Source organism: Lactuca saligna, chromosome 7, assembly GCF_052625555.1.
Source record: "Lactuca saligna cultivar CGN05327 chromosome 7, ASM5262555v1, whole genome shotgun sequence".
NCBI classification, from domain to species: domain Eukaryota; kingdom Viridiplantae; phylum Streptophyta; class Magnoliopsida; order Asterales; family Asteraceae; genus Lactuca; species Lactuca saligna.
Window position 1 is genome coordinate 169,785,907 of NC_136423.1, and position 27,375 is coordinate 169,813,281.

Below are 27,375 nucleotides of genomic sequence, written 5' to 3' on the forward strand. Positions count from 1 at the left end.
GTGTGATTGTAGTGAGTTTTTCTGATGTAAGTTGATGTATAATCGAACTGGTTTATATTAAATAAACTGTTCAAGTTGGGAAGTTTGTGTGTTTGTGTTTTTAAGATGGTATCAGAGCTTTCAGGCTCCGATTTGTTGTTGTAAGACGGTCGATCGTGATTTTCATCATCGGATCATCAATCTAAGGACGGTATGTTTCTGATTTCGTCTTGAGAAGATCATTTCTGTTCTTTACAGTTTTTGTATGTTTCTTGTTCAAGATCCTGGTACTGCGAGAATGTTTTGATTCTTGCAGGTAACAAGTAAAGTTGGAATAAACGCTTGTGGTATTAGCGCTTCGCTTCCGTTGATCTTCAAAGATATCATAATCGATTAATCTCTACTCTGAAATAACTCTCTAGGGGTCGGATTTGATCACCGATAAACCCTAGTAGAGAACGGACTTAGAGAGTCGATTCCTTTGGTCGCTTCCAACTCACTGTGAGGACTGTTTTGTTCCTTTTTTTCTATTGATTGGGAATCTGTGTCTGTATTGTGCACACCATTGTCTGGTTCTTGCATTATATGTTCTTGCTTCTTTGTTCTTTGACACTGTACTGATTGTCTTGGGCCCTAACATACCTGGTGACCATCTGGACATTAGATCAGTACTGTTGTCTTCGGTTTGTGGTATTATTTGTTGTTCTTTACTCCCTTTTAAATGGCCGGAGACACTACTTCGAATGGTGATTCTGGTTCTATACCTAGTGGAAGTGGAAAGGATGAGTCAATTAACTTTGATGATCCTCTCTACATTCATCCATCTGATAATGCTATTACTTCAATAGTTACTACAAAATTAACTGGAAATGAAAATTTTCGATTATGGAAGAGTTCTATTTCTAGAGCTCTCAAAGCTAGGAATAAACTTGGATTTATTGATGGTACTCTTAAGAAAACTAGTGTTGATGAGTCAAAAAAATCTAAGTGGGATAGGGCTAATGCTGTTGTATGTTCCTGGCTTTTATCTTCTATCTCTGATTCTATATATCAGAGTCAAGCTTACTCTGAGGTAGCTGAGGATATTTGGAATAATTTGTTTGAAACTTATAATAAGTCAGATGGATCTGTGGTGTTTAATATACATCAACAAATTAATACACTTAAACAAAATGGAATTTCCTTGTCTGACTATTTTAATAAACTTGATTCCTTGTGGAAGGAATTTGATGGTCTTACTAGCTTGACTGAGTGTACTTGTGAAGCTGCTATCAAAATGAAAGATCATTCTAATCTCATGAAACTTATGCAATTTTTGTCTGGGCTTGATGAGTCCTATGGTCAAGTAAAAAGTCATATTTTGTTAATGGAACCCTTACCTAATGTTAAAACTGCATTTTCTATTCTTTCAAGAGAAGAATCTATTCAAAGAAATGGATCCTTGTCTTCTCTTCAGTCTTCACAGTCCTTTTCCAAGTCTCAACCTGCTGTTTTTAATAGCAGGTTTAATAACAAATCTGGGTTTAACAACACTAATAAAAATAAGACTCAATCTGTTCAGTGTAAAAATTGTGGAATTAAAGGTCATACAATTGATAAATGCTATAAGCTAATTGGTTATCCCAAAGATTTTAAGTCAAGAAATGAGTCTAGTAATCAGAATAACTTTAATAAAAATGTTTCTGCCAATTCCTCTACTACTACTTCTGGTAATTCTATTCCTTCTAGTACTCCTGATTCTAGTAGGGATTCAGAATTTCATCAGCTCACAAAGGAACAATACTTCAAATTTTTACAACTTATTGGTGATAGACAGCTTAATGAGGAAACCTCTGCCAGTGTTAATATGGCAGGTACTTGTCTGTTTCAAGCCTTTAATTCCTCTGTTAGTCCTTTAAAGTGGATTGTTGATTCTGGAGCTAATCAACATATGATTGCTTCTGAGTCTCTTCTTCATGATACTGTGGATGTATCTAAATTAGATCTTCTGGTTAGCCATCCTAATGGTACTTCAGCTAAAATTGAAAAAATTGGAAATTTAAATTTGTCTAATTCTTTGACTCTTTTTGATGTTTTTGCTGTTCCTGATTTTAATGTTAACTTGTTGTCTGTTCATAAGGTTTGTAAAGACAGTAATTGTGAGGTTGTTTTTAATGAACATAGTTGTAAAATTCAGGGTTTACAATCAAAGGAGATGGTGGGGAATGGTAGAGAATCTGAGGGTCTCTATTACATCAATAGTGAACCTTCAGGTAATTTGTGTAGTAATAGTCATTCTGTTTCTGTGTGTTGTGTGTCAAAATTAACTTGGCATAATAGACTTGGTCATCCTTCTGATCAAGCCCTAGGATCTTTAAGAACTCAATTAAATTTTGGTAATGAACTACTGCCACCCTGTGATGTATGTCATAAGGCTAAGCAAACTCGGGAGTCATTTCCTGCTAGTCAACATGTTACTACTAAACTGGGTGAGTTAATACATTTGGATGTTTGGGGACCTTATAGAGTGACAACTTCAGAAGGATTTAGGTATTTTTTAACCATAGTTGATGATTATTCTAGAGCTACATGGGTTTATTTGTTGAAATCAAAAGATGAAGTTTATGGTTGTGTTCTTGTTTTCTTTAATATTTTGTTTAATCAATTTGGAGTTAAAATTAAAACAGTCAGGTCAGACAATGGAACTGAGTTTTTGAATTTTAAAATGAGACAATTGTTTGAATCTAAAGGTGTTTTGCATCAAACTTCATGTGTTCACACTCCACAACAAAATGGAGTGGTTGAAAGAAAACATAGACATATTCTTAATGTTGCAAGGTCTTTGATGTTTCAATCTGGGTTACCTTTAAAATTTTGGGGAGAGGCAATCCTAACTGCTGTTTTTTTAATTAATAGAACTCCTACATCTGTTTTACATGGTTCTTCTCCTTATGAGTTGGTTTATAAAACTGCTCCTGTTTTTGATAAACTTAGGGTTTTTGGTTGTTTATGTTTTGCAACAAAGTTAAATAATTCTGACAAATTTTCTGAAAGAGCTGATAAGTGTATATTTCTTGGTTATGCTTTTGATAAAAAGGGTTATAAAGTATTAAGTCTTGATACAAATCTTATTTTTGTTTCCAGGGATATAAAATTCTATGAGTCTGTTTTTCCTTTCAAGCTAAAGCATTCATCTTTAACAGATAAATCTAATGTTGCTTTGAATGATCCTTTTTCCTATGATGAGTCAATATCTTCTAGTGTTTTACTAGACAATACTAATTTAGATGAACTGAGAGGTGCCCATCAGTTGAGTGGTATTGATGCAGACCATAACTTGGATGAGACTGTTTCTTTTGATGTCAGCAACCAGTCTGGTGAGGCAGATGTGCCCTCATCTGATGAGGTGGTTCCAAATTCTTCTTTATTGACTGAGGAAAATGTTTTAATTAATACTAGTCCTTCTGAAGAACAGTCCTCTAGGGTCACAAGGTCCGGACGTAGTGTTCATATGCCTCTTAGATTTAGTGATTATGTTGTGGAAGGAAAACATAAATATGGTATAGAAAGATCTGTCAATTACTCAGCCTTAAATTCTGAAAATTATTACTTTATTGCTAATCTTAATAAAACAGTAGAACCTAAAACTTACAGTGAAGCAGTTTTAGATCCTAAATGGATAAAAGCAATGAATGAAGAAATGGAAGCTCTATATAGGAATAATACTTGGGAAATAGTAGATCTTCCTAAGGGAAGAAAAGCTATTGGTTGTCGTTGGATTTATAAAATTAAGTATAAGTCAAATGGAGAAATTGAAAGATATAAAGCTAGGTTAGTTGCTAAAGGGTACAGTCAAAGAGAAGGTATAGATTATGAGGATACTTTCTCTCCTGTTGCTAAAATTGTTACTGTCAGAATTTGTTTAACTTTAGCTATTCATCATGCATGGCCTTTATATCAATTGGATATAAATAATGCTTTTTTATATGGTGATTTGTCTGAAAATGTTTATATGCAACTTCCTGAAGGGTATCATTCAAAAAAGGATAATAGAGTTTGTAGGTTAATCAAATCACTTTATGGGCTTAAACAAGCACCTAGGAAATGGAATGAGAAATTGAGTTCTTCTCTTTCTTCATTTGGTTTTGAACAAAGTATTAATGATTATTCATTATTTGTTAAAAGAATAAAACATGTTATAGTCATTTTGTTGGTTTATGTGGATGATATTATTATCACTGGAAATTGTAAAGATGAATTAGAAAATGTTAAATGTTTTTTAAAATCTCAATTTTTGATAAAAGATTTAGGAGAGTTGAAATATTTTCTTGGAATTGAAGTAATTAGAACAGATCAGGGTATTTGTCTAAATCAAAGGAAATATTGTTTGGAATTGCTACAAGAGTTTGGTATGCTTGCCTGTAAACCTGTTAAAACACCTTTGGAACCTAATCTTGTTATTAAGAAAGAATGTGATCTAGATCCTTCTGATTATGTGGTAAATATTACAGAATTTCAAAAATTAATTGGTAAACTGATCTATTTAACTATGACAAGACCTGATATTTCATATGTTGTGCAAATTTTGAGTCAGTACATGCATAAACCTTATAAATCTCATGTGAATATAGCTTTAAGATTGTTGAGATACTTAAAAGATTGTCCAGGGAAAGGAATTCATATAACAAAAACTGATTCTCTTAGTCTCATTGGTTTTGTTGATGCTGATTGGGCAAAATGTTTGTTTAGTAGAAGATCTGTTACAGGATATCTTGTTTATTTTGCTGGTTCACTTGTATCTTGGAAAAGCAAGAAACAGAGCACTGTTTCTCGTTCTTCCACTGAATCTGAATACAGGGCATTAGGATCTGTAACTTGTGAGGTAATTTGGATTCTAAAATTACTATATGATTTGGGAATAACTGGTTTAACTCCAGTCAATATTTTTTGTGACAATGAATCAGCAATCAAACTTGTATTAAATCCTGTATTTCATGAGAGATCTAAACATTTTGAAGTAGATCTCCATTTTGTTAGAGAAAAGGTTGAAAATGATATTATAAAAGTTAATAAGATTAATTCTTTAAATCAAAATGCAGATGTTTTAACTAAAGCTCTTGGATCTTCTCAACATGAATATATTTCTAATAGACTAGGTTTAATAAATATTTTTAAATATAATAAATCATAAGTTGTATTAATGTTCAGTTTGTGGGGGGGTGTTGAAAAATACCTTTAGTATTTACAAACTGAACATTAAATGTGAAGGGTATGTTTTGTACAATATTGCTATTTGTGGGTAGAGTGTATAAGTTTTTATGCAGGTGATATATTTCGGGTTAATGCTCGGGTTAACGCGCGGATCTTAGGGTGGTATACGGGTTGGTAAAGTATCTTGTGTCCGAAGTATTGTAGTTCAGTTGTTCAGATCAAGATACACACATCTTCTTTGTTCTCTCGGTATCTGTTAGGGTTTCTCTAGTAGAAGTTCATTGTCTTTAGATCTTGTTCTTATTTTTCATCCGAGAGTGAGTGTGATTGTAGTGAGTTTTTCTGATGTAAGTTGATGTATAATCGAACTGGTTTATATTAAATAAACTGTTCAAGTTGGGAAGTTTGTGTGTTTGTGTTTTTAAGATATAGATATTTAACATCCATTTGTGTATTAATGAGTGGGGTTATGTTATTCTTAAAGAGATATTCTTAACACTTTTAAGGATACATCTAAGTGGAAACTGCTGATTTTTTAGATTTGAGATATTTGGTAGCATATGAATAAAAGCCTATTAAAATTTCAAACTTCACCGTGTATTTAAATAGTAAAAAAGATATCATTCCTCCTTTTGCTCTTATATGCACACCTCCATCCAACATACACCCATCTTCACTATATCATCTCTCCAGTATATTCTTACCTCTGACCAACTAATGCGTCGACCACCTCTTCCTATTGTTGACCTCACACAACACCGCCACCCCCGTCGTCAACATCGCACACCCACAAGTTTCTGACACCAAGCTACAAGATCTGATGCCATTCTCTGAAAGTGTCGACCTCATCAATGATGATCTCCTCCCTCGACAATACCTGTCTCTACCCTTGATCCTTTGTTGGTGCGTCATCGGTGCTCAACTGTGAGTTGTCGCCACTAAGCCATCGTGACTCATTAGATTTGCTTTTCCATATTTTTTTTCTATAAATCCATTGGTGTGAAAACTGTTCTTAAAATATACACATGAAAGTGATTATATAGTTGAAGTCTACACACGAAATCAATTTTTATTTTAATTTGTTGTTAGCTTTGATACATGTTTTTGAAGATTGATTTTTGTCCATCAGCTGCTAGGGTTGTTATTTTATAAAATCTTTCTGTGTTATTAAAATTTGAAAATTAATAATTATTGTTTGTGAATTTGTGAAATGTGAAACCGTTTTATGTTTCTATGTTTAACATATAAATGTATAATTTTTTTTTTCTAGCAATTGATATTGATGCTGGAATTTTTATAATTTAGTAATATACATGAATAAATTAAAAAACATAAGTGTAGAATTATCATTTTATCAGATAACTCAGACAACTCAGTCCAACACTAAAGCACCCAACACTAAAAGGTTCCCCTTTGATAAGGCCAACACCATACATAGCCCAACAATAAGGCACCCCGCTGCCCTATGTTGCTCGTTGTGACTTTGACCAGGGAAGACGATGGAGAGCTTACGATAGTGTTTGGTGGTCATTTTCTAGTTTGTTTTTAGTGACCAGCTTAGAGATTTTCTTGTCCATAGTTTTTGGCCAAACACTGTTATACTACCCATAAAATTGAGTTTAGGTATAGGCATTAATTATGCACATTTGTTTGGTTTTATTACTTGTGTGAGGTGAATGTATGCATTAACAAAATAAAAAATAAAATTGTTTATTAAATGAAAATGGTTTTAACAATTTAAATTTTAGTTACACATGGTTCACGAAAATACATTTTCTTTAAAGTTGTTTACGTGTCATAGAAACTTTTATATGCATTCAAAACTTTCAAAGACATAAGTCAAAAATTCATAGTTCTAAATTCAACGATTAACCAAAACTAACCAAAACTCTGTAGACCTAAGGGGTGTTCGGCTTGTCTTTTTGAGAGGCAAAAGAACTTTTTGGAAAAGTTACAAAAAGTCAGGTTTTCCTAACTTTTCCAAAAAGTCATTTTTCCCTCTATCTCAAATCCAAAAGTCACTTTTAAAATATATTTACCAAACATCTTTTGCCATTTATCTTTTCCAAAAAAGACTTTTACCCTTTCAAAAGACAAGCCAAACACCCCCCTAATCTCTCTAAAATAAATAATAGGATTTACAATAATGGTCCCTATACTATTTACAATATACAAATTTGGCAGTTTTAATTTTACACTCCCTATGTTAATATGTTATCTTGGTGCAAGCCTATCGTCGGTTAGTAACTTAGGACCTGTTTGATTTGGTGCTGACCCGATCTGGTCAGACATTTTTGTCTTACTCGGTCCGGTCACAATGTTTGATTTGTTTAGATTGAGCATCTGACCCGGTCTCCATTCAAAAAATTGATCTGACTCGGTCCTATAGAAAATAGAAGCTGACTGAGTACGTGATGGAAGAAAGACATTCGTGCCCTGATAAAAAAACACGTCTCTTTCCAACGCCTTCAATAGAGCGCCTTCTTCATCACCTCCGTTCTCTAGCTCCTTCCTTCGCCGAACCTCCCTCCTACGACCTCCATCCCACGTTGCTCCTCCCTTCTCCGACCTCCATGTGTGAGAACGTTAATAAGGGTGAACGTTCTTTAATCGACATTATTGACACAAAGTTCTTCAATCAACGATATTTTTCTTCAAATTAGGTCCAACATGTCAAAAATACAGTGATTCTAGTTTGCTTTGGTGGCTATTAAATACAAGGTATGTTTCACCTTTCTTCTCTCGTGTATTTGGATCGATGAAGATGTCTGATCAAAAATTGTTGATGTAATCCGGGATTTGCATAGTTAGTTTGATTTGAACATTCAATTTTGGGTATTGAAAATGATATTGGAATTAATGGTGAAGAACGTGATCTTATAATGTTGTACAACTGACTTTTTATTTTTTATTTTATTTTATTTTTTATTTTTTTTATTTGTGCTCTTGTTCAGATGACTTTCTATCTATGGTTGTCAATTGATCATGTTTGTATTTGATACTTTTCCATGCCAACCAAGTGTTTGATAGAATGCATGAGTGATCTTCCTGTTTGACCAACATCTAATCTTCTTGTAGCATATTCTTTCTTTCTTGTTGTAGATTTTTTTTCATGCCACATTGTGAAGTTGAGTTATATGATAATTTGGTAAAAACCAATTGGGGACATGATTTGGTATAATGGTGCTTTAACTAAAAGTATAATATACTTCAATATATGATAATGTTTGAGGTTAATTATTAAAATACCCAAAACGAAATCATAAAGTATGGTATATGTGGTTAATTTGTTTTCATTGTTATGACAGATTATGTTCAAGAACTCGTGGAGCTCAATAAAAGAACGGAGAAAAAAACTTGTGAGGTGGGATGGTTGTTGGAACCAGGGCATTTGATTACATCAAAATGGTGTCAAGATTTCTTACAATAAATAGATAGAATATAATGAAATTCAGGATTTATATTTAAGAAGTCTTTTTTATATGATTGTTTTGTTCGGTATGTTAGATAAATGTAACCAAATAAACATATATTTAAGAAATATTTTTTATAAATGTTGAAGGGTAAAATGGTCATTTTCAGTGGTTATAATAGTTAATCAGATGCTTAATCAAACAACAAGGTTTCACTCAGGAGCAGATGCAGTCAGACCTTCATACCCAATCAGACCCTTACTCAGTCAAATCTGATTCGGTTAGCAACTATCAAACAACCCATTACTTAAAATAAAGCATCATAGTCACAACACAACATTTTCCCAACAAAAGTAACCATCTAAAAAAGAAAAAAAAACAATTATATCATTTTAAAAAGTAAAGAAAAATAAATCACAATAATCATAAAAAAGCTATCTTGAAATTTGAAAATTAAATTATTACGTTAGTAATTACAATGAAATCATTTTTCAAAATTCAAAAAAAAAAAAAAAAAAAGAATAGTGAGTGTTGGCCCAAATTTAGCAGGTTGGGCCTTAAATGGTCCAACTAGGCCCAACTATTTTAACAACGATAACGACAGCGTTAGGAAAATAGGCGGTGGATTATTTCTCTGCTCACTAGTCACATCCAAGTTCGCCACTATTTCTTCCACAAGAAAATCAGTTCGAGGGTTTTGATTCAGATAAATCTGTCACAACTGAAACAGTTTTGAATTTCAGTGCTTCAAGGTGACAAATGGGTCGGATATTTTTGGTGGAGTTGGAGGGAAGAACTTACAAATGCAAGTTCTGCAAAACAAATCTTGCCCTCGCCGAGAGTGTCATCTCCCGGGTAATGATTTGCGTATGATCTTCATCTACTCCGTTCAATTATACTGTTACAAGTTTCAATTTTAGGTTATGAAGGATTTTAACATTTTATATGATATGCAACGCTAATTTGCATGTTCTTTTGTGATACAATTAGGGTTTCCATTGTCGCAGAGGAAAAGCATACCTTTTCAGCAACGTGTAAGTTACTCAAACTTCATCTTTTCTTTGTGTACCAATTGATTTGATAATCCCCACTTCCAACACACATTTCAACTATGTCTTTCATATAATTCGATCTTAGGTTAATTTGAGCCAATTGTGCCCTGTTCTTATCTATCGCCTAAAAATACTGAGAAAAATTCATCAAGAAATCAAATTTATGGTATACTAACTAAATCTTGTAAATTCTTCCTTAAAACAACGAGTGATTAAACTCCATCTTCCCACCTATTTGCAGTGGAGATGCGAGTAGGCAAATCAGGCTCACAAACAATTGGAAATGAATGAAGATGTTATTAACATATCCTTCATGGATGATATATTTTTACATTTTTGGTCCCTCTACTATACAACTTTGACCTATCGAGGTAACCATTGGAGTTACTATAGTGCAAGCGTTTTGTTATTTAGGGTGAACGTGACAGCTGGACCTATTGAGGAAAGGATGATGCTTTCAGGAATCCATACAGTTACAGATATATTTTGTGTATGCTGTGGACAAATTGTTGGTTGGAAATATGTAAGTCTACACAGTTTCTATGTGCATTTTTGTAAATTTTTGCATCTCAAAATGTAAAATATGAAAAGTTTGTGACGAATCTTGAATTCTTGAAAACAGGAGACAGCACATGAACAATCTCAGAAGTATAAAGAAGGGAAATTTGTTCTTGAAAGGTAACATTAAGCTCTTTTCTTGTGATTATGAGCAATTGAACTTGACTTTTAGTTTGACTTTATGTTTATGTGTTGGATAGAGGAAGGATAATGGATGGTCTTGATTCAGAATTTTACATTGATACTCGTCCAAGTTCAAGTGATGCTGAAGAAGCCTAATGTTTGTTGTTTTGACTATATAGTATAATATATATGATATATGATATATGATATGTATACTTGAGAATAAATGGTGTAATATTGATGGAAATATGTTTTTGTATGAAGGAGTTGAGGCTTAATGTGATAAATAAGATGTGTTGTAGGTTTTTGATATGGTGAATTGTTGTATGTGTGTGTTTAGGGATGCAATGTATATTTTTTTTTTATTTGTATCATATTCTATGAGACAAAAATTGTATTTTATTCTTTACTTTTTATGTTATCTTAAAATGTGGACAAGGTGTAGAAATTGACAACTATTTTGTGCAAAATATGTGAATGCGTTCTTCATAAAAAATAACACTTACCTAGAGGAAATAAAACTTTTAACATGTTAAACATCTTTCAAGAATAAGATTTAAATCTACGATTTTTGCGTCGTTAGTTACAACTTGTTAGACCAAGACTAAAAAGTTATAGGACCAAAATTGGTTATTGTTTAATAGTATGGGGACCAATATTGTCGAAAAGGGAAATATGTATCTACTTGTTGGATACACTTTGCTCGTTCCCCTTTTCTTACCCCTTATTGGTGGTTTGGTGGCTCCACGGAGCATCATGAGAGATTGAGAGATTTGGCTTCAATGGCGGTTGCAATCTGCTAATTTGATCGATTCATCGCATATATGATTCTAATATCTTTCTGGTTTTCCCGAAATCTTCCCTCTTTTCGTTTTCCTTTTTGTTGTTTACGTATTTTGATCGCAGGTGAAATCAGTAGTGAATTAGAAGCTTAATGGGGAAGAGTGGTTCGTCCTCCAAGAAAAAATACTCGAAGAAAAAAAGTCTGAAGATCTCCTCCGAGGTTTGTCAAATTCATACATGTTTCTAGTTCTAGGGTTTCGGCTTCTTGTATGATTTCTCAATAAGTTAATCCTACATTGACAGTTTCCCACGACGTTTTTTATTAAAATACGAAATTTCAGTCGATTCCTGTCTCTCAACTCGATAACCAAATTTTTGGATTTCGATATGTTGAAACTAATTAAGTTTCTGTATTGTGGTGTAATATGTTCTTCTAAAACTTGGACTGGAATATGTTGGGAGGTCAACAATGGCAAACATGTATCGAATGCATTTGCCCTAATTCGTTTACATATCTTTATCTTTTTCAAATGCTTATATGGATCATCCTTTTGGCTACAATGTGCTCAGGCTCGTAGAAAAAAGACAAGTAGAAGAAATAAATCCAAGAAGCTTAGTCGACATGATGATTCTTACTCTTCTTATTCTGATGACGATTCAACCAGTTCATCACTAATTTCATCTTCCAGTTCAGAGGACGAATATAAAAGTAGAAAATCACGCTCTCGCACAAGAAATGAAGTAAAGGGTAGCAAGAAACGAAGCAGAAGAAGATCTTATAGTGAAGATAGCTCCAGTGATTCACTCCCTGTGAAGAAGAGAAGAAGATCCAAGAAAAAATCCGATTCTGATAAAAAGAACAAAAAGAAGATCAAGAAGAAGAAGAAGTCAAGAAGAGATGATTATATTAGTGATTCTGCAAGCTGCTCCACTTGTGGAGATGAAGACAGTAGTAGTGATGAAGATACAAATACAATCAAGGGTAAAAACGGAAATAGAAAGAATAGGAATAGACATATGAGATCTTCTTCACCTTACAAAGATGATGATGATGATAACATTGAGAATGTAACAATGGAAAACAACCCGAGGCGATTAAAATCTGTTATCACCATTGCAACACAACCAGAGAATGAAGAAGGAGATGATATGAAAAGGTATGATGAGGTTAAAGAAGAGATGGTGTATGATTATGATCATGATTATGATTACCCTTCTTGTAAAAGCAACGATAGTAATGATGGTGAACCCAAGAAAGAATTAGTTGATAACAACAACAACATATCTGTGATGAGTAAGGAAAAAGATAATCTTGAATCAGGTGTTGATGATTTGGAGTCGATTTTGAGACAAAAAGCTTTAGAAAACCTAAGTAGATTCAGAGGTGGGATTCAAACTAAAACAGTAGTAGATCCTGTTATTGATAATAAAGAAAAGAATGTTGTTGAAAATCCTGTGTCACAACCAGTGCTTCAGAGGAGTAGGTTTACATGGAGGAGAGATGAACATGAAAAGACTGATACTACTTACAGTGGACCAGACTCCAGTGGATCACAACCAAAGTTACAGAGTGCAGATTTATCTTCAACTGAAAGGGTGGAAAATATAATCAATACCCATGAAAATGTTGAGGTCAAAAAGTCAACTGATGGAGTGGAAACACCATCTTCTGCTTCTGGTTCTAATGAGGCTTCACAGTTTGAGAAAAAGACAATGTCTGTGATGAGGGGTGGTGAAATGGTGCAAGTGAGTGTTAAAAGACTAAATGACCGTTTTACCCTTGAGTATAACTAATAATTAATGTATGGAATTTTGTTGTGTGATACAGGTAAGCTACAAGGTTTATATCCCCAACAGAGCTCCTGCTCTTGCTAGGAGGCAACTGAAGAGGTGATGAATGCATGGATCAAATCCAAGGTTTAAGTTTTGTTTAATTTGTGTTATACAAATTACAAATTGTACACGTGACACTTCCCTTTTTTTTGTTTTTTAACTTATGTGTACTCATAATATAATGTCATAAACAATTGTGCTTGAAGCACTTTGTGTTAATTCTGTTTGCATTTCATTTGACTTTTGTTTATTTTATGTACAATGTTAAATGTTTGTGTGGAAGTTATGGATTGTTTGTAAAACTAATTGAAAAAACTTCTCATATATTCGATTTTTTGTTTCATTATATGTCGAAAAAAGGAAAAACATTATGTCTCCATGTCATTAAGAACATTGAAATTGAAAAAAGTTAATACATCAAAAACACGTGTACGAAAACTCATTCATTCTTGATAACTGATCCATGCATGCTCCACCTAAGCATTTCTCTTTGTGCCACGTATGCAAGCCCAGTCATCAATCTTTGAGACAGTCACACCTTCTAGAAGATTCGAGTATCGATCTACAACAGTTGATACCTGTTCCAAGATAATCCCAGAAAGACCAACCACACCACCAGGCTTCGCATAAGAAACAATCTCATCTGCCAAATCTAACAAAGGGTTCAAAAGAATGTTCCCAATAACGACATCGTATTTCTCTTTCTCATCGATGATTCCATTCCCATCTAATTCCTCTTCACTCTTCATAGCCCAATTCCATTCCTCTCTTGAAGAACCGGTGTCGTTAGGATTACTAGGAACAAGCCGCAATTCCAAATTCTTGGGTCCTATGTTGTTCAGAACAGCGTTATAATGTGCGGCTGTTATTGCTTGAGGATCTATATCAAATCCAACTGATTTCGCTGCACCAAACTGTACCTTATGGTCAAGATTTTAAACCAAAAAAAAAAAAAAAAAGATTCTAGAACATGAAGGAATGAATACTACCTTTAATGCTGCAATCGCAAGAATCCCAGAACCTGTGCCATAATCAAGAACTGTTTCTCCCCCTTTGATTAAATCATGTAATAGCAATAGACATAATTTTGTAGTAGGGTGATCTCCTGTTCCAAATGCTAAGCCAGGGTTTAGAGTTATGATTGTAGCTTGAAGATCTGGGGGTGTTATCCACTCGGGTATAATCCAAACTCCTTCTTTAACTTCAATGGGATGGAATGATTCCTGCAATTTTATGTAAGTTTATAACAGATTATAATCATACGCGAATGATTTTCGTGTAAAGAATTGATAAGAAAGTGATGTAACTCGAGAATTTTCGATCCAATCAGATTGGTAGCCTGTTGTGACTTTGTAAACGGGTGTTTCTTTCAAACCTATTGAATTAGCTGCGAATGTGATACTTTGATGGACGTCTTGAGATACCAAGAAGATCGAACCAATGGAAACCTGCGAAGTGAAATGGTCATGAAGCTTGAAACTTTACATTTGTGGAGTTGAATCGAAAAGGGTTTTACCTCGTCATTAGAGTCGCAGGTGTCTGGCTCGACCATGGTTGTGGAAGTAGCACCAAAACATAAAAGAGCTTCCGAAAGCATATCCTGGGGAAACAAGATTGGAACTTTCAGTGATTTCATGACCGATAATCAATTGGGTATACATGAAAAGTTGTGTTTAGAACTTGAAAATCTTACTGCAACATCTTGACGACATTGTATGTCGACAGAGAGGTACGAACCAGTTGTCGGACTTTCAGAATTAGAAGAAGATGTAGAGAATGCTGCATGAACTGAACTCAAATTCAAGAAATCTGTCAAATTTCTTGATGGGTAATCTTTGGTTGAACCAAATAATATAGAACTGGAACCAGAAGCGAGACTTGCTGTGCCACGAATCGACGAGAAGGAAGTGCACGCCAACTGTTTGAAGAAATGACTACGAAAAGAACTCAGCAGCATTGACATGTTTGTAATTGTGCGCGAATACAGAGACATTACCCACTTAACATTTCCAAGGGGCCAAAGTGAAAAATATCACAAGAATCTTATCCCAAAACATTTTTATGGCTCCAGTCATATATTAACCTGAACAGCCTAGTTTATATTGCTTACTTGATAACCAAAAAAATCCGATCTTTTTTACATTAATCGCTTGTTATAACCATCGAGGAAATGTACCACAACCATCAAATTCGTTTTTATCTTAACTAGAAATTGCCCATGGGCTGTTTCTGTAAAAAAAAAAATAATAATAATACAAAAGGACATTTTTTTTATAATTTACAGAGACAAATTTTATAATTTATTTTCTATATATAGAGCTCAAACCTACTAATATATGAAAACCTTAAATAATTCATCCGTCCCAAAATTATAGTCCATCTTTCATTTTTGGTTTGTTCCAAAATAATAGTCTACTTTCAAAAAATAAATAAATTTTTTACCAAAATATCCTTTCATTATTACTTAACCAACTAAGCATTTAATGTAACATTAACTGCAAAGTAAGGACAAAACTATCATTTTATTATATAAAGTTAGTGGTAATTAATGTTTTTCTTTATGTTTTTTGTCGGTGAAAAATAATATTTGGACGGAGGGAATATATGAATCGTTTTTGTATAAATAACATGACAGAGACCTTTTATGTAGATTATAAAATTATAAGGGTTACATATATCAATACTAAAAAGATGTGCCACAAAACTCTAAAACATAAAGTGTAGTTTTAGGGGGTGTTTGTTTAATCTTTTAAAATATCTTTTAACTTTTAGGAAAAGATAAAAAGGTAAAAGATGTTTGGTAATCTTATAAAAACTACTTTTTTATATAAAAAAAATGAAATTTTTGGAAAAGTCATAGAAACCTAATTTTTCACAACTTTTTCAAAAAGAACTTTTACCCTTTCAAAAACTTAGCCAAACACCCCCTTAATAAGCCACTTTCTAATTAATATATGAATATGATTGGCATTTGTTTTCATTTCTTGATTTTATTGAAAATGATAAATTGGATTCGATGTGACATAATAAAATGAATTTTCAAATTGATTTTAATTTTTCAGATACAATCCAAATAATTCAAATTCAATTAGTAAATTACAATTTGTTTGGATCATTTTTTTAACTCGGTTTCCAAAAAACTGACATTTTAAAAAATATATAACTTGAATATTAATCACTTCTATAAATGAAAATAATACAAATTGTTCAATTGTTAATTTAAGGGTTTAAATCATTTTTGGTCACTTAACTTTTGATTTTTTTCTCATTTGGTCACTAAGTATTTTTAAGTTTTAAAAGATCATCAAACTTTTGATTTTGTATTCATTTAGTCACTTAACTTTTGATTTGGTCATATTTAGTCACCCAACTTTTAGATTTGTGTTCATTTAGTCACCTAACTTTTAAAATTTTGCTCATTTAGTCATTAAACTTTTAAAAAAATTTAAAAGTTTAGTGACTAGATGAACACAATTTTAAAAGTTTGGTGATTAAATGTGACCAAAACAAAAGTTAAGTGACTAAATGAGCACGAAGCCAAAAGTTTGATGACCTTTTAAAGCTTAAAAAGTGTTAAGTGACCAAATGAGCACAAAACCAAAAGTTATGTAACCAAAAATAACCTAAACCCTTAATTTAAATAAAAATAAAGCTTTATCCAGCTTTTCAGATTATTTGGTTCTTATTTTGCAAATCAAAATCAGTTCTAAATCTTAAATAATAATTCGGTTTTGCCAATAAATCAATCCAAAAATCCAAATCAAATACTTAAATAATAATTCGGTTTTACCAAAAAAATCAATACAAAAATCCAAATCAAATAGTCTAATTAAAACCCAAAAACTCAATCAAAAAATCCAAACCAAATAGTCTAATTGATAACCAAAAAATCAATCGAAATATTCGAATCAAATAGTCTAATTAATTGTTTCCCTAGTCTCCCTAGTCTGGAAAGTCGATATCCACCCAAAAAATTAAGATTAAAATTTTACAGATTCCTCAAAATATTATGTACATTTGAATAAATTAATGATAAAAAAAAAAAACACAACTCGCATCACAAAAGTTAATGTACATTTGAATAAATTAATCGATAAAAAAACACAACTCGCATCACAAAAGTTATACTCAGCAATCAAAAAAATCCAATCTTTCTAAGTTGCGTTACCATCTTAAGGACTATGTCCCTGCCATCTACATCAAAACAAAGATAAAAATTTATAAGTTATAACAAATTAAAAACAATTTTAATTGATTTATTATACTATTCAATTATTACCTTGAAAGCAAGAATCTCGCAAGTGGGCCCAAGTTTCCATTAGGTTGAGCCTCATTTTTCTGTTGCTTATTTTTACTATCGTCTTCTTGATTCACATTCTCCGGTTGTTCATTGACCTTTTTACCCTTGGAAAACCCACGTGTCGCCACTTCTTGCACATTTTTCAAAGCTGGTTCCTTTGAGCTGAAAAATAAAAACAAAAAAGTCATGTAAGCAACATAAAGTCATGCATAAGTAAAATAGCTTTTAAGTGCTTAACATATTAAGTCAAAAAGAAACAAGCCCAAAAGCTTACCTTGCTAACCGATGAAGCAACCTTGTAACAAGAAACTCACAAGAACCAGGTTTTGTGTATTCCATATCCATCAAAGAATTTATAACATTATGCACAATTGAAGCCTCTAAATCATCAGAAACAGCCTATAACATATATACATATGCAAAAACAAAATCATTTTTTGATCATACTTATGTTTGATTAATGAAATAATATGAGTATGAGTGGAGTTCCCACCTCTTTCAAAGATGGGATTATCAGAGTGGATAGTGTAGCAGATGCTGACGTGGCAGATACTCTAAGTCTCTCTTCTTCTTTAGTCAACGGCTTTCTTGCATCATGGACATCTTTTTTGACCTTGGTCAAACCAGACCTTTCTCTTGACTTTGCTTTCCTCATTCCCCCTCCTTGAAGTGCAGCTTTTGCCTGATGACAAATTGACAATCAATGTTTTTAGATTACATATTTACAAAATTACATTCATATAATCGAAAAGATTTATAATTTAAAAAAAAAAAAAAAAAACCTCTGCAAGATTTATGGCACTATTTTCAGGTGAAGCTACGGAAGATCGTTCTTGAATTCCCAATTTTGACTTTGGAGTCCGAGGGGTATCCGAATCTTCATGGTGGGACCCACGGTATACAACGGTCCCACTAGTGGAAGCATCTTCAAGTGAAGTCAACATGTTTGACTGTTTGACCAGTCAAAAGTCAAAACCAAAAAAAATACTAGATGATTCTAGAATATAATAGTTTATAACCCAAGCGGACCCTACCATGGTGTTCTGATCGCCGGAAAATGAAGATCTTTGTGCTCTCGGAGACCGGATAACCACCGTTCCGGTGCCGCCCACCAGAGACATATCTTCTTCATCTCCGGCGACTTTTCCGGTGAGCACTTGTAGTTTCTTTTGAGTTGAAGGGGTGTCTGATTTTCTATCTTTATTTTGAGGTGGTCTAACAGAGCTTCTAACTGTCCCTATATTTGTGGAGCTGCTAATGCTGAAATCCCAGCCGTCATTTCTGAGAGTTTAAGGTAAGAATCTAGTTGGTCAAATGTTTAATTTAAGGTATTGGTTTAGTTGTTACTCTACCTGACTCGAACAGTGTCATCAACTCTTGAAATCCTTGTCATGTTAAACGTGTCAGATCCTTCCCTTAAAACTGTTGTGCCATCTGCCAAATCATCATCATCTTCCTTGATTTGGAATTTTGGTCGTTCTCTGTTAAAAAAAAAATTGTAAAAAATTATTACAATCGTAAAAAATTGCATAAAGTCATGAACTATTGTAATAAGATTACAATAAAAACCTGATTCTTTCAAGGAGTTTTGAAGTTTTTCTAGCATTCCTAATGAATCGGTGCTTCAGGAGTTCTTTAGCACTTGGCCTCTGAGTCATAAAAAAAAGTCAGGGACTAAATACGCAAACGAGGGAGAGTTGAAGGGGGGGAAACGAAAAAGGTAACGTACTTCAGAAGGCGATTTCTTTAAACATAATGAGACAAATTCTTTCATAGGTCGCGAAAAATGCTCGTCTAACTGCAAGACACGTGTAAAAAAAACAAAAAAAAAGGTGACATTATAATAAATTTAGTGATGATTTTGTAAATTAAATCATTTAAATGATGAAATAAAGGGAAAAAATTTTTAAAAAAAAATCAAGACCTGAGGTGGACTTTCTCTAGGTATAATGAAAAGTACTCTCATTGGATGAAGATCTGCTAATGGAGGTTCCCCTTTTGCCATTTCAATTGCTGTTATTCCTAAAGACCAAATATCTGCCTGAAATGCATGAAGCAAAGTCAAACCAAAGTCAAACACCATTTCCAAAATAATTATGATATAATATATAGATATATAGATATATATTAATATATATGTATAACCTTTTCGTTGTATCCTTCTGAATTTTGGATTACTTCTGGTGCCATCCAAAATGGTGTTCCTACAAATGTCTATTACAAACTACAACTGTTACAAAAATTTGTGACATAAAAATAAATAGAAAAGATTATTAGCATATTAGTAAAAGATATGATATATGATCATATGAATACACAATAATGTTAATAGTTAATACCTTTCTTCTAGAAATTGTTCTTGTAAGTTGTGCAGACACCCCAAAGTCAGCCACCTGTCACAAAAAAAAGAAGAAAGTTTTCAACTTTAGTAGCAATCGTAACATTTCCTATCAAGGGTGTTACAAAAAACATAACTTTTTAATAAAAATAGCAATAATAAGCATCGATTGATACCTTAACATCACCACTTTCGTTCAACAAAATGTTTGCAGCTGTCAATAAGAGAGAGATACAAACATTGTCATTAAATGTCAGAAAATGTTCATTAGAGAATATAAATTTGCAAAAAAGTAATCAATGAATCATTATCAAGTTTTGACCTTTTATGTCTCTGTGGATCTTTCCTTCATTGTGGAGATATTCGATTGCAAGAAGCAAGTCACGTAGGATGCAAGATATGGACATTTCATCCAAAGGTTGATTAGGTTGAATCTGTTGAATAAATTAAAAAAATACAATCTTTTTTCATCCCAAAAAATAAAAATTATAAATGGAGATATGAATTTGTGATAAGGTGAAGTAAATTACTAAATCAGCAACAGAGCCACCAGCCATGTATTCCATTATGATCCATAGTTTAGTTTTGTGAAGATAAGAACCATAGTATTCAGTTATATATGGAGATCGACATTGTTGCAAAACTGCTATTTCCTGTAACAAATATGATTTATTAAAATTGAAATCTTTCTTACTAATTCGATACAACTAGTATGATAAATTTCGTACCTTTTGGATGTCCTCAATTTCATCCTCTCTGCATAACATAAAGAAAAAAAGTTTAACATAAAAACACAAGAAAGAAGAATCCAAAAAGCATTTTAAATGACTATTGTTTATCAGATGGATTATCAAGATTTAGGGTAAAAGAACTGACGATTCTTCCAAATCAATAACTTTAATAGCAACCTCTTTGTTGTTCTCTTTGTCAAACCTGTAAATCAATGTATTATATCAATCATTAGAGGTTGAATTAACAACAATGAATTAAGTAATTGTTGAACAAAATTTTACCCTTTATAAACGTCTCCAAACGATCCCCTTCCAATGAGTTCAATATTACTAAACCGAGATCCCGTGGCCTCAATTAGAGCTGTTGCATCTTCCATCTCCACTCAATGGATGTATGCGACTTTGTGTGATCAGAATTCCTCAATTCGAAATTGAAATCATCAATCTTTATGTCAATTCATTGTCGTTTCGAATCAAAACATGCTTCGGGTAAACAATTGGAGCAAAATCGAGCAGTGGAGCTATAAGTGCGAGCGACAGCTTTGACGATGGAGATCGAAATGCGGAAACGGGAAACGATTCAGAGACGCAACTGATGTAATATAATTGATGTTTTAAAGTGAAAGACGCTGAAATGACAGTCGAACGATTAAATTCGAAATCTTTAAGGACAACAAAACTGAAAGCGAAATATCACCCGAAGAAAGCAAGTATACCTTGGGACTTGTGTGTGTTTCTTGAAACACTTGGGGGGATTAAAATTAAATATGTTTGAAAATTAAAACTAGGGTTTGTGAAATTGAATTGGAACAGCGGGTCGAAGATGGTGGGTTTGAAATTCTAGAAGAAGATCAAGAAAAATAGGGGAAATGGAATATGAAAATGGTGTTTGATTCTTGAAAATTATTGGAAAAATTATATGAGTACAGAGAGGCCGTTCTCTAGGGCAGAGAAAGAGGGTGGTAAAAAAGTAAAAACATGGGACGACATTTAAAAAAAGTAAAATCAAATAAATAAATAAATAATAAGGATTCTGATGATTAATGTACAACCTACGAAGCGTTTAGTACAGCTAAGCAAATGTGTGTCTTGATTGCAGACGTCAGCGTGACGTAAAAAATAGGTTCATGGCAACAGGCGCTAAAAGCCTAAGATTAAAACTATCGAATGAAGTCGAAAAATATGGGTTAGATAGCTGGGCTTATTAATTAACTTTGGGCCTTACATGTAATCTTTTATTTATAGAGTAAATATTAATTAAATAAGATTAATATAACATTGTTATAACAGAAAAATGTTTAAGGATCATTAGGTTCATGGTAACATTTCCATCCATATCCATACTTGGTTATAAAATAGTATTTCAATTCAGTTTTGTCATGTTGGATATACTGTTAATAAATAATCATCATGTTTACGGGTATATGATATATTTATTGGTATCAAACTTTTTATTTATAATGACAATAGGTTAAAAATTACTAGTTGGGATTTTTATTACCTTTGATACAATCTCCTACAAAAACAACTTGATGTTTTCGTACTTTCAATTCCTAGGAACATTACAAAGTTTAATATGTTAATTAAATATAATCATCAACATATAAAATTTAAAATTTCTAACATGGATAATAAAAACAATATCATTAATCTCTAAGTAGTAATAAGGTACATAAAAAAATTATATTTCTAAAATTACATATAATACTATAATATAATTTTAAAATCATATTATTATTAATAATAGTACAAGTATTATAAAAATATAAATGGTTTAGGGTAGGATAAGATAGTGGGTCAAAATGTTTTAGAAAAAAATTGTAATACTCGATCCCATAACCACGAACCCGACCTAACCCGTCTCAAAAGTTTCAGGTTCGATTTCTCCCGTCAGATGCGTGTATTAAAGTAAAGACTTTCTGTTTAAACTAAAACATTTGTCTTACCAGATAAACATAATATTTTCTTAATTATTGTTCATTATGACTTTTTTCTTGATCATAATATTAACAAATGATGGAGAAGATGTTCATCATACTTAACCAAATCTCAAATTTTGATCATAATGTTAACAATATTGGCATTGATTTCTTGCACAATTCACATATTGCTTTTTACCATCAAGATTTTTGTAACTGTTTATCAAACTCAAAACTAACTTTATCTTAAATCTTCTTGCCTCATTTACCATCAAATTGAACCCATTTTTAACCACGTAACAATCAAAACCAAAAAAAAAATGTCACTCACCAAAGAGAATTCTTGAATAATAGTCGAAAATTTTTAAAAAATGTACCTTGAACATTTGCTCGTTTCATTCAGTCATTGTAAGAGCCAAAGGACAGAAAGGAGTATTGTAAAGGAGTGACACCACAATCATTAAAAGCCCAAATTGAGGCCATGGGAAGAAACCTACTAAAAAGGAATTGAAACTTTGGATATTTTTTTGTGAAGGATCGAAGCCTAAAATCATCAACCAGTAAGCATTAAAGCCATTGGAAAATCTAACCTAAAAAATAAAAATCAATTTTGTCAAATATCATTATCTCATTGAATTTGATACATGTTAATTTCTAAAAGTTTTTGAATTATTTTTTTTCCACTTGTTATTTTCTTAAATTTAAAATTCATATTTTAGTGAGATTTATATATGTAAGGTAGATTATTCTATTAAATTTCATAAAAAATGTTTTATAACTTTTCAAATCTGCTGCATTACATTTATTATATCTTTTGTATTTATATAAATTATTATGTAATGCTTATAACTTTATATTAATTTTTTTTATAAATCCGTGTAATACACGGTAGTTACACCTAGTAAACTAATAAAAACTACCATTCAACGTAAAATGGACTCCTCGAAACTATCTTCATTATTTGTGGTTTTGGAATAAAATTATTTTTTTACAATCACAAAATGATAAGATTATATGTATTCACCATTTTCATTCAACAAAGACATGCAATATCCCATTTTCAGTAAGATTTTTCAACTTACATATGTCTGTCTAATTATTAATCAAAATTTCCACAATTTTTTAAAACTTCTTTACTACTACAAAGAATAACTCCAGTATTTATACACGAATACGTGAGTCATAATCAACCTCTTCGCCGTGGCAGTTTTACAGCATGTCTCATCTTCCACCGCTTAATCTCCGTCGGTGATTCTTCCTATATAACGCCGGCGAAAACGACCAAAAATCAATAACCAGAAGCTGAAGCTTCCGTCGGATGTAAGATGCAGGTACCCTAAAACCCTCCCCCTTTTTATGAATTCGTTCAACATTTTGAATTTCTGATCATACACCACCTAATTTCACTAGGAAAAACGTGATCTGAGTTCAGCTACAGTTGAAACTGGAAAAGGGAGGAGCAGGATAAACAAGAAGATAACCCATGGATACCATTCCGTTGAGGGCAAACAGCCACATCCAATGGAGGATTATGTTTATGCACAATTTAAGCAGGTCGACGGCAATGAGCTTGGATTGTTTGCTGTATTCGACGGCCATTTGAGCCAGGAAGTTCCAGATTATCTCCGGTCACATCTCTTCGACAATATCATAAACCAGGTAATTATAAATTTTCTCGCCATTTAACTTTGATGGTGTTCTTGATGCTAATTATGTCATTCGACTTGACGATCGATCAGCATGACTTTTGGTCGGAGCCGGAGGAAGCGATTAGGCGAGCGTATGAATTTACAGACTCCACGATTATCAATAAAGCGATCAAGAAGCGTAAAGGAGGTTCAACAGCTGTTACAGCTATCCTGATAAACTGCGAGAAGTTAGTGGTGGCAAACGTCGGTGACTCGCGGGCGGTTTTATGCCGCGACGGTGTAGCAAAACAGTTGTCCGTCGATCACGAGCCTAACAAGGAGCGGAAGGTCATTGAAGAAAAAGGGGGTTTCGTAACTGAATACCCAGGTATTAAATTGAAATCAGAAGATCGATTGTTATATGTTGTGGTGAATAATGAATTGATTGATTGATGAAATTGTGCAGGGGATTGTGCGCGAGTTGATGGGAGCTTGGCGATGACGAGGTCGTTTGGTGACCGGAGGTTGAAGGAGCATATAAGTTCAGAACCAGATGTGTTGGTGGAGACTGTGGATGATGATACTGAGTTTTTGATCTTGGCGAGTGATGGTGTTTGGAAGGTGATGTCGAATCAGGAGGCGGTGGATTGCGTGAAGGATACGGAGGACCCTCGATCGGCGGCGAAGAAAATCATCAAGGAGGCCGTTGAGAAGAAGAGCAGGGATGATATTTCTTGCATTGTTGTTAGGTTTCAATGAGGCTTTTTGTGTGGTGTTTATGTAGTCGCTGTAAAATGACACGTTTTGATGTTCTTTAGTTGTTGGTTGGAGAAGAGGATTACATACAAGAAAAAATCTTTTTACACAAACAATGGATTTCACCCATGAGTAAAGTTTCGAACTTTCTTCAATTGTTCCTGCAAGTTTATACGATTTCAACTCTACAAATATTTCAATTTCGTGGGCTTCAATGGTGGATCTGAAGGTGATTATGGGATTGTCTGGAAACGAAATCGACCCATACAAAACCTGGTTTTGAAAAAAAGATATGATTTGAGTTGGAATCGGAAGCAATTTCGCATGATATATTGGCCGGTAAATATCACCGAAGATGTCGCCGGAAAATTCATGGCCGGATAAAGGAACGTGTTGGGAGTCTTGGAGGTGCAATTTGAATCCAAAAACCGGCTTGAATCCAAAAAACCGGTTTTATGATTTTATCATAGTTTGCGATAAAAAACACTAATTATCGGTAAAAAATATCCGTTTGATTTACTTTTCTCGGTTTCATTTTCATTACCGATCTCTTTTTTAAAGTCTTATATTCTACCATAAATTTACGAAGAAGTCTCAATATAAAATTATTATATTCTACCATAAATTTACGAATAAATCTCAAGATAAAATTAGATTTGGTCTATTTCTTTTCCTTTTGTCATTCGTTTTAGTTTATCATACGTTTTAATGGTTTCATTGCCGATCTGGACGCTTAGTTATTATATATATATATATATATATATATATATATATATATATATATATATATATATATATATATATATATATATATATATATATATATTGAACCCGTAAATCTAATCTACTCCTAAGCTAACAACATTTATGTCCACAACGGGACTTGAACCATTGACCTCAAAGAGGAAAGGCATCACCTGATACCGCTGGACTACAAACCCTTTGGTATGTGTTGGGTTATATAATGTTACGTTTATCATAAAACTTGATATTATGATGTATCGTATTTTTTTTGGAATATAAAATGCGTCCAACGAATATTGCAATAATTACATAAATTAATAACTATGTCGTCTATCTAATCTTATGTAATCCAGTATATCCATCTTATTAACATATATTTTTTTTTTTTTTTTTTCGGAAACACACATTTTACTGGTTTCATTGCTGCCCCTGGAGACATAGCCATAAATGAGCTGATGAGATAGATATCATGTTTACATTAAACATAACATTATATAACTCATCATATCCATCTTATTTAATAACTAGGTGTTTTGGTCATCAATGAAATTGGTAAAATGTATGTCATATGGAGAAAAAGGCTAAATCATCACTTAATTTTAGTTTAAGCTTATTTGTAAATCAAGGTAACACAACAAAGACTTTAAATAAGATTAGGATTTTAAATATTTTAGTTTAGGGCTTATTCGGTAAACCGGGGAAAAAAATAGTCAAATTGTAATTTTAATTTATGTTTTTCCGTAAACAAATTTTGGTTTGGGATTTATTCGTAAATTAGTGTAAAATATTAGAACTTTTGTAGAGATTTCCCTATAAAATTTGCCAATAACGGAAGCCTTTATCAATTGACGACAAAAAAAATTCATTACTATGCTAAGTATGTGATGTGGGCAAATTCTGATAGCCAATTTATTTAGATAACCAGGTTGTCTAGAACAATCGATATGCAAACAAATCGGTTGATCTATTTATAATTTGGATATGGAAACACAGATTCAGTTTAATCGGATTTCGATAAAAACATTTCATTAATTGGTTTACTCGTTCTTATATTGGTTCGAGTATTGGATATCAATTTGTATCCATATATAATCAAGTAGTAGTTAGTCGACTTATATCAGTGCTAGTGGCGATGCCATATAGACGGTTACAGGTGCCAATTATTCGATGTGACAAGAAACACGACTAAACCCCCCATGTAAATAAATAGGTTTGAGTGAGACATCTCAACCCTTAAACATGTTGACTTGACATGATACAAAAATTAAACGAGTAATGTTAGAGTCCAAACTTTTAACATGAAAAATGATATATGCAATTTTTAATATTTTAGGAAAACCGAACATTCCCCAAACCAAAACCAAATGTAACCTTTTATTTTCAAGTTGAGTCATGTGGATCAAGATTGACCGCCTTAGCATTATTTTTAAGTTTTCATTTTTTTCATTAATATCCCATCCTTCACAATATCATTGGCCTCCTACCCCTTCATCTCTAAATTTATTGTGAATTTCATCCGCTTCCCTAAATTCTACTCCTTCCATGTTATCACTTTTTCTTTTCCGTCTCTCTAAGTAAGTCTCCCACTCCTGTTCTTTCAACTTATTTAATGTTTCAATCTAACATGACACATCATTATACTAGACATTTGTATGTAGATACATAAACTATATTAGACCACAATTGTGCCAGGTGTGCATTCCTCTTTTGAATCAATCCGACTCATATATCTATATATCATCGTTGCCAATTTTATATAGATGTTGTGACTATACACACACATTATTGATACTCTTTTTAAAATAATTTACACAAGCACCCACTATTCTACTTCTAATATTTTAAACTTTCGTCCTTAGCGGGACTTCAACATACCAACGTCTCATGTTGATGGAAAACAATAAAATAAATCATTGAAAATACCAATCTCCAGAATCATATAGTTGATTTGTCTAACAAATGTAGGGTTTCGACATACTCAAAAAAGTTTATTACGTAAGAAGCATCATTGAAGTTGACTACTCTTGA

At 32.7% G+C, this 27,375-nt stretch overlaps 5 protein-coding genes across 10 annotated transcripts; 3 read left to right on the forward strand and 2 right to left on the reverse strand.

Moving 5' to 3' along the window:
• Positions 1-9,194: 9,194 nt before the first annotated feature.
• Positions 9,195-10,627, forward strand: LOC145006240 (Yippee family putative zinc-binding protein). Of its 4 annotated transcripts, none has more exons than XM_078965331.1 (5): positions 9,195-9,449; positions 9,573-9,616; positions 9,876-10,157; positions 10,257-10,312; positions 10,393-10,627. In XM_078965331.1, exons 3-5 carry the CDS (start codon positions 9,918-9,920, stop codon positions 10,469-10,471), a joined length of 375 nt encoding a protein of 124 aa, XP_078821457.1. In that variant the 5' UTR covers positions 9,195-9,449; positions 9,573-9,616; positions 9,876-9,917; the 3' UTR covers positions 10,472-10,627. The 4 variants fall into 4 exon arrangements, with proteins under 4 accessions (XP_078821457.1, XP_078821454.1, XP_078821455.1 ...); XM_078965328.1 differs by having other exon boundaries at positions 10,049-10,157; XM_078965329.1 differs by having other exon boundaries at positions 9,198-9,437; positions 10,049-10,157.
• Positions 10,628-11,020: 393 nt separating this feature from the next.
• On the forward strand, positions 11,021-13,166 carry LOC145006238 (transcriptional regulator ATRX-like protein). Its single transcript, XM_078965325.1, has 3 exons — positions 11,021-11,318; positions 11,669-12,844; positions 12,927-13,166. Exons 1-3 carry the CDS (start codon positions 11,250-11,252, stop codon positions 12,990-12,992), a joined length of 1,311 nt encoding a protein of 436 aa, XP_078821451.1. The 5' UTR covers positions 11,021-11,249; the 3' UTR covers positions 12,993-13,166.
• An 89-nt stretch (positions 13,167-13,255) lies between these two features.
• LOC145006239 (ribosomal protein L11 methyltransferase-like protein) lies at positions 13,256-14,965 on the reverse strand. The gene is made up of 5 exons (XM_078965327.1): positions 14,625-14,965; positions 14,448-14,531; positions 14,239-14,379; positions 13,921-14,154; positions 13,256-13,845 (listed from the first exon to the last, which is right to left on the reverse strand). The coding sequence occupies exons 1-5, from the start codon at positions 14,922-14,924 to the stop codon at positions 13,408-13,410; spliced, it is 1,197 nt and encodes a 398-aa protein (XP_078821453.1). The 5' UTR covers positions 14,925-14,965; the 3' UTR covers positions 13,256-13,407.
• A 1,927-nt stretch (positions 14,966-16,892) lies between these two features.
• On the reverse strand, positions 16,893-21,267 carry LOC145005565 (uncharacterized). Of its 2 annotated transcripts, XM_078964650.1 has the most exons (19): positions 21,017-21,267; positions 20,583-20,929; positions 20,446-20,502; positions 20,298-20,325; positions 20,100-20,222; positions 19,892-20,003; positions 19,746-19,783; positions 19,571-19,624; positions 19,377-19,445; positions 19,156-19,272; positions 18,961-19,029; positions 18,801-18,880; positions 18,584-18,712; positions 18,266-18,512; positions 18,014-18,181; positions 17,725-17,913; positions 17,506-17,630; positions 17,211-17,393; positions 16,893-17,125 (listed from the first exon to the last, which is right to left on the reverse strand). In XM_078964650.1, the coding sequence occupies exons 2-19, from the start codon at positions 20,675-20,677 to the stop codon at positions 17,104-17,106; spliced, it is 1,905 nt and encodes a 634-aa protein (XP_078820776.1). In that variant the 5' UTR covers positions 20,678-20,929; positions 21,017-21,267; the 3' UTR covers positions 16,893-17,103. The 2 variants fall into 2 exon arrangements, with proteins under 2 accessions (XP_078820776.1, XP_078820777.1); XM_078964651.1 differs by lacking the exon at positions 21,017-21,267 and having other exon boundaries at positions 20,478-20,502; positions 20,583-20,686.
• Positions 21,268-23,388: 2,121 nt separating this feature from the next.
• Positions 23,389-25,082, forward strand: LOC145006470 (putative protein phosphatase 2C 39). 2 transcript variants are annotated; one of them, XM_078965553.1, is made up of 4 exons: positions 23,389-23,550; positions 23,630-23,878; positions 23,959-24,235; positions 24,314-25,082. In XM_078965553.1, the coding sequence occupies exons 1-4, from the start codon at positions 23,545-23,547 to the stop codon at positions 24,604-24,606; spliced, it is 825 nt and encodes a 274-aa protein (XP_078821679.1). In that variant the 5' UTR covers positions 23,389-23,544; the 3' UTR covers positions 24,607-25,082. The 2 variants fall into 2 exon arrangements, with proteins under 2 accessions (XP_078821679.1, XP_078821680.1); XM_078965554.1 differs by having other exon boundaries at positions 23,652-23,878.
• Positions 25,083-27,375: the final 2,293 nt, after the last annotated feature.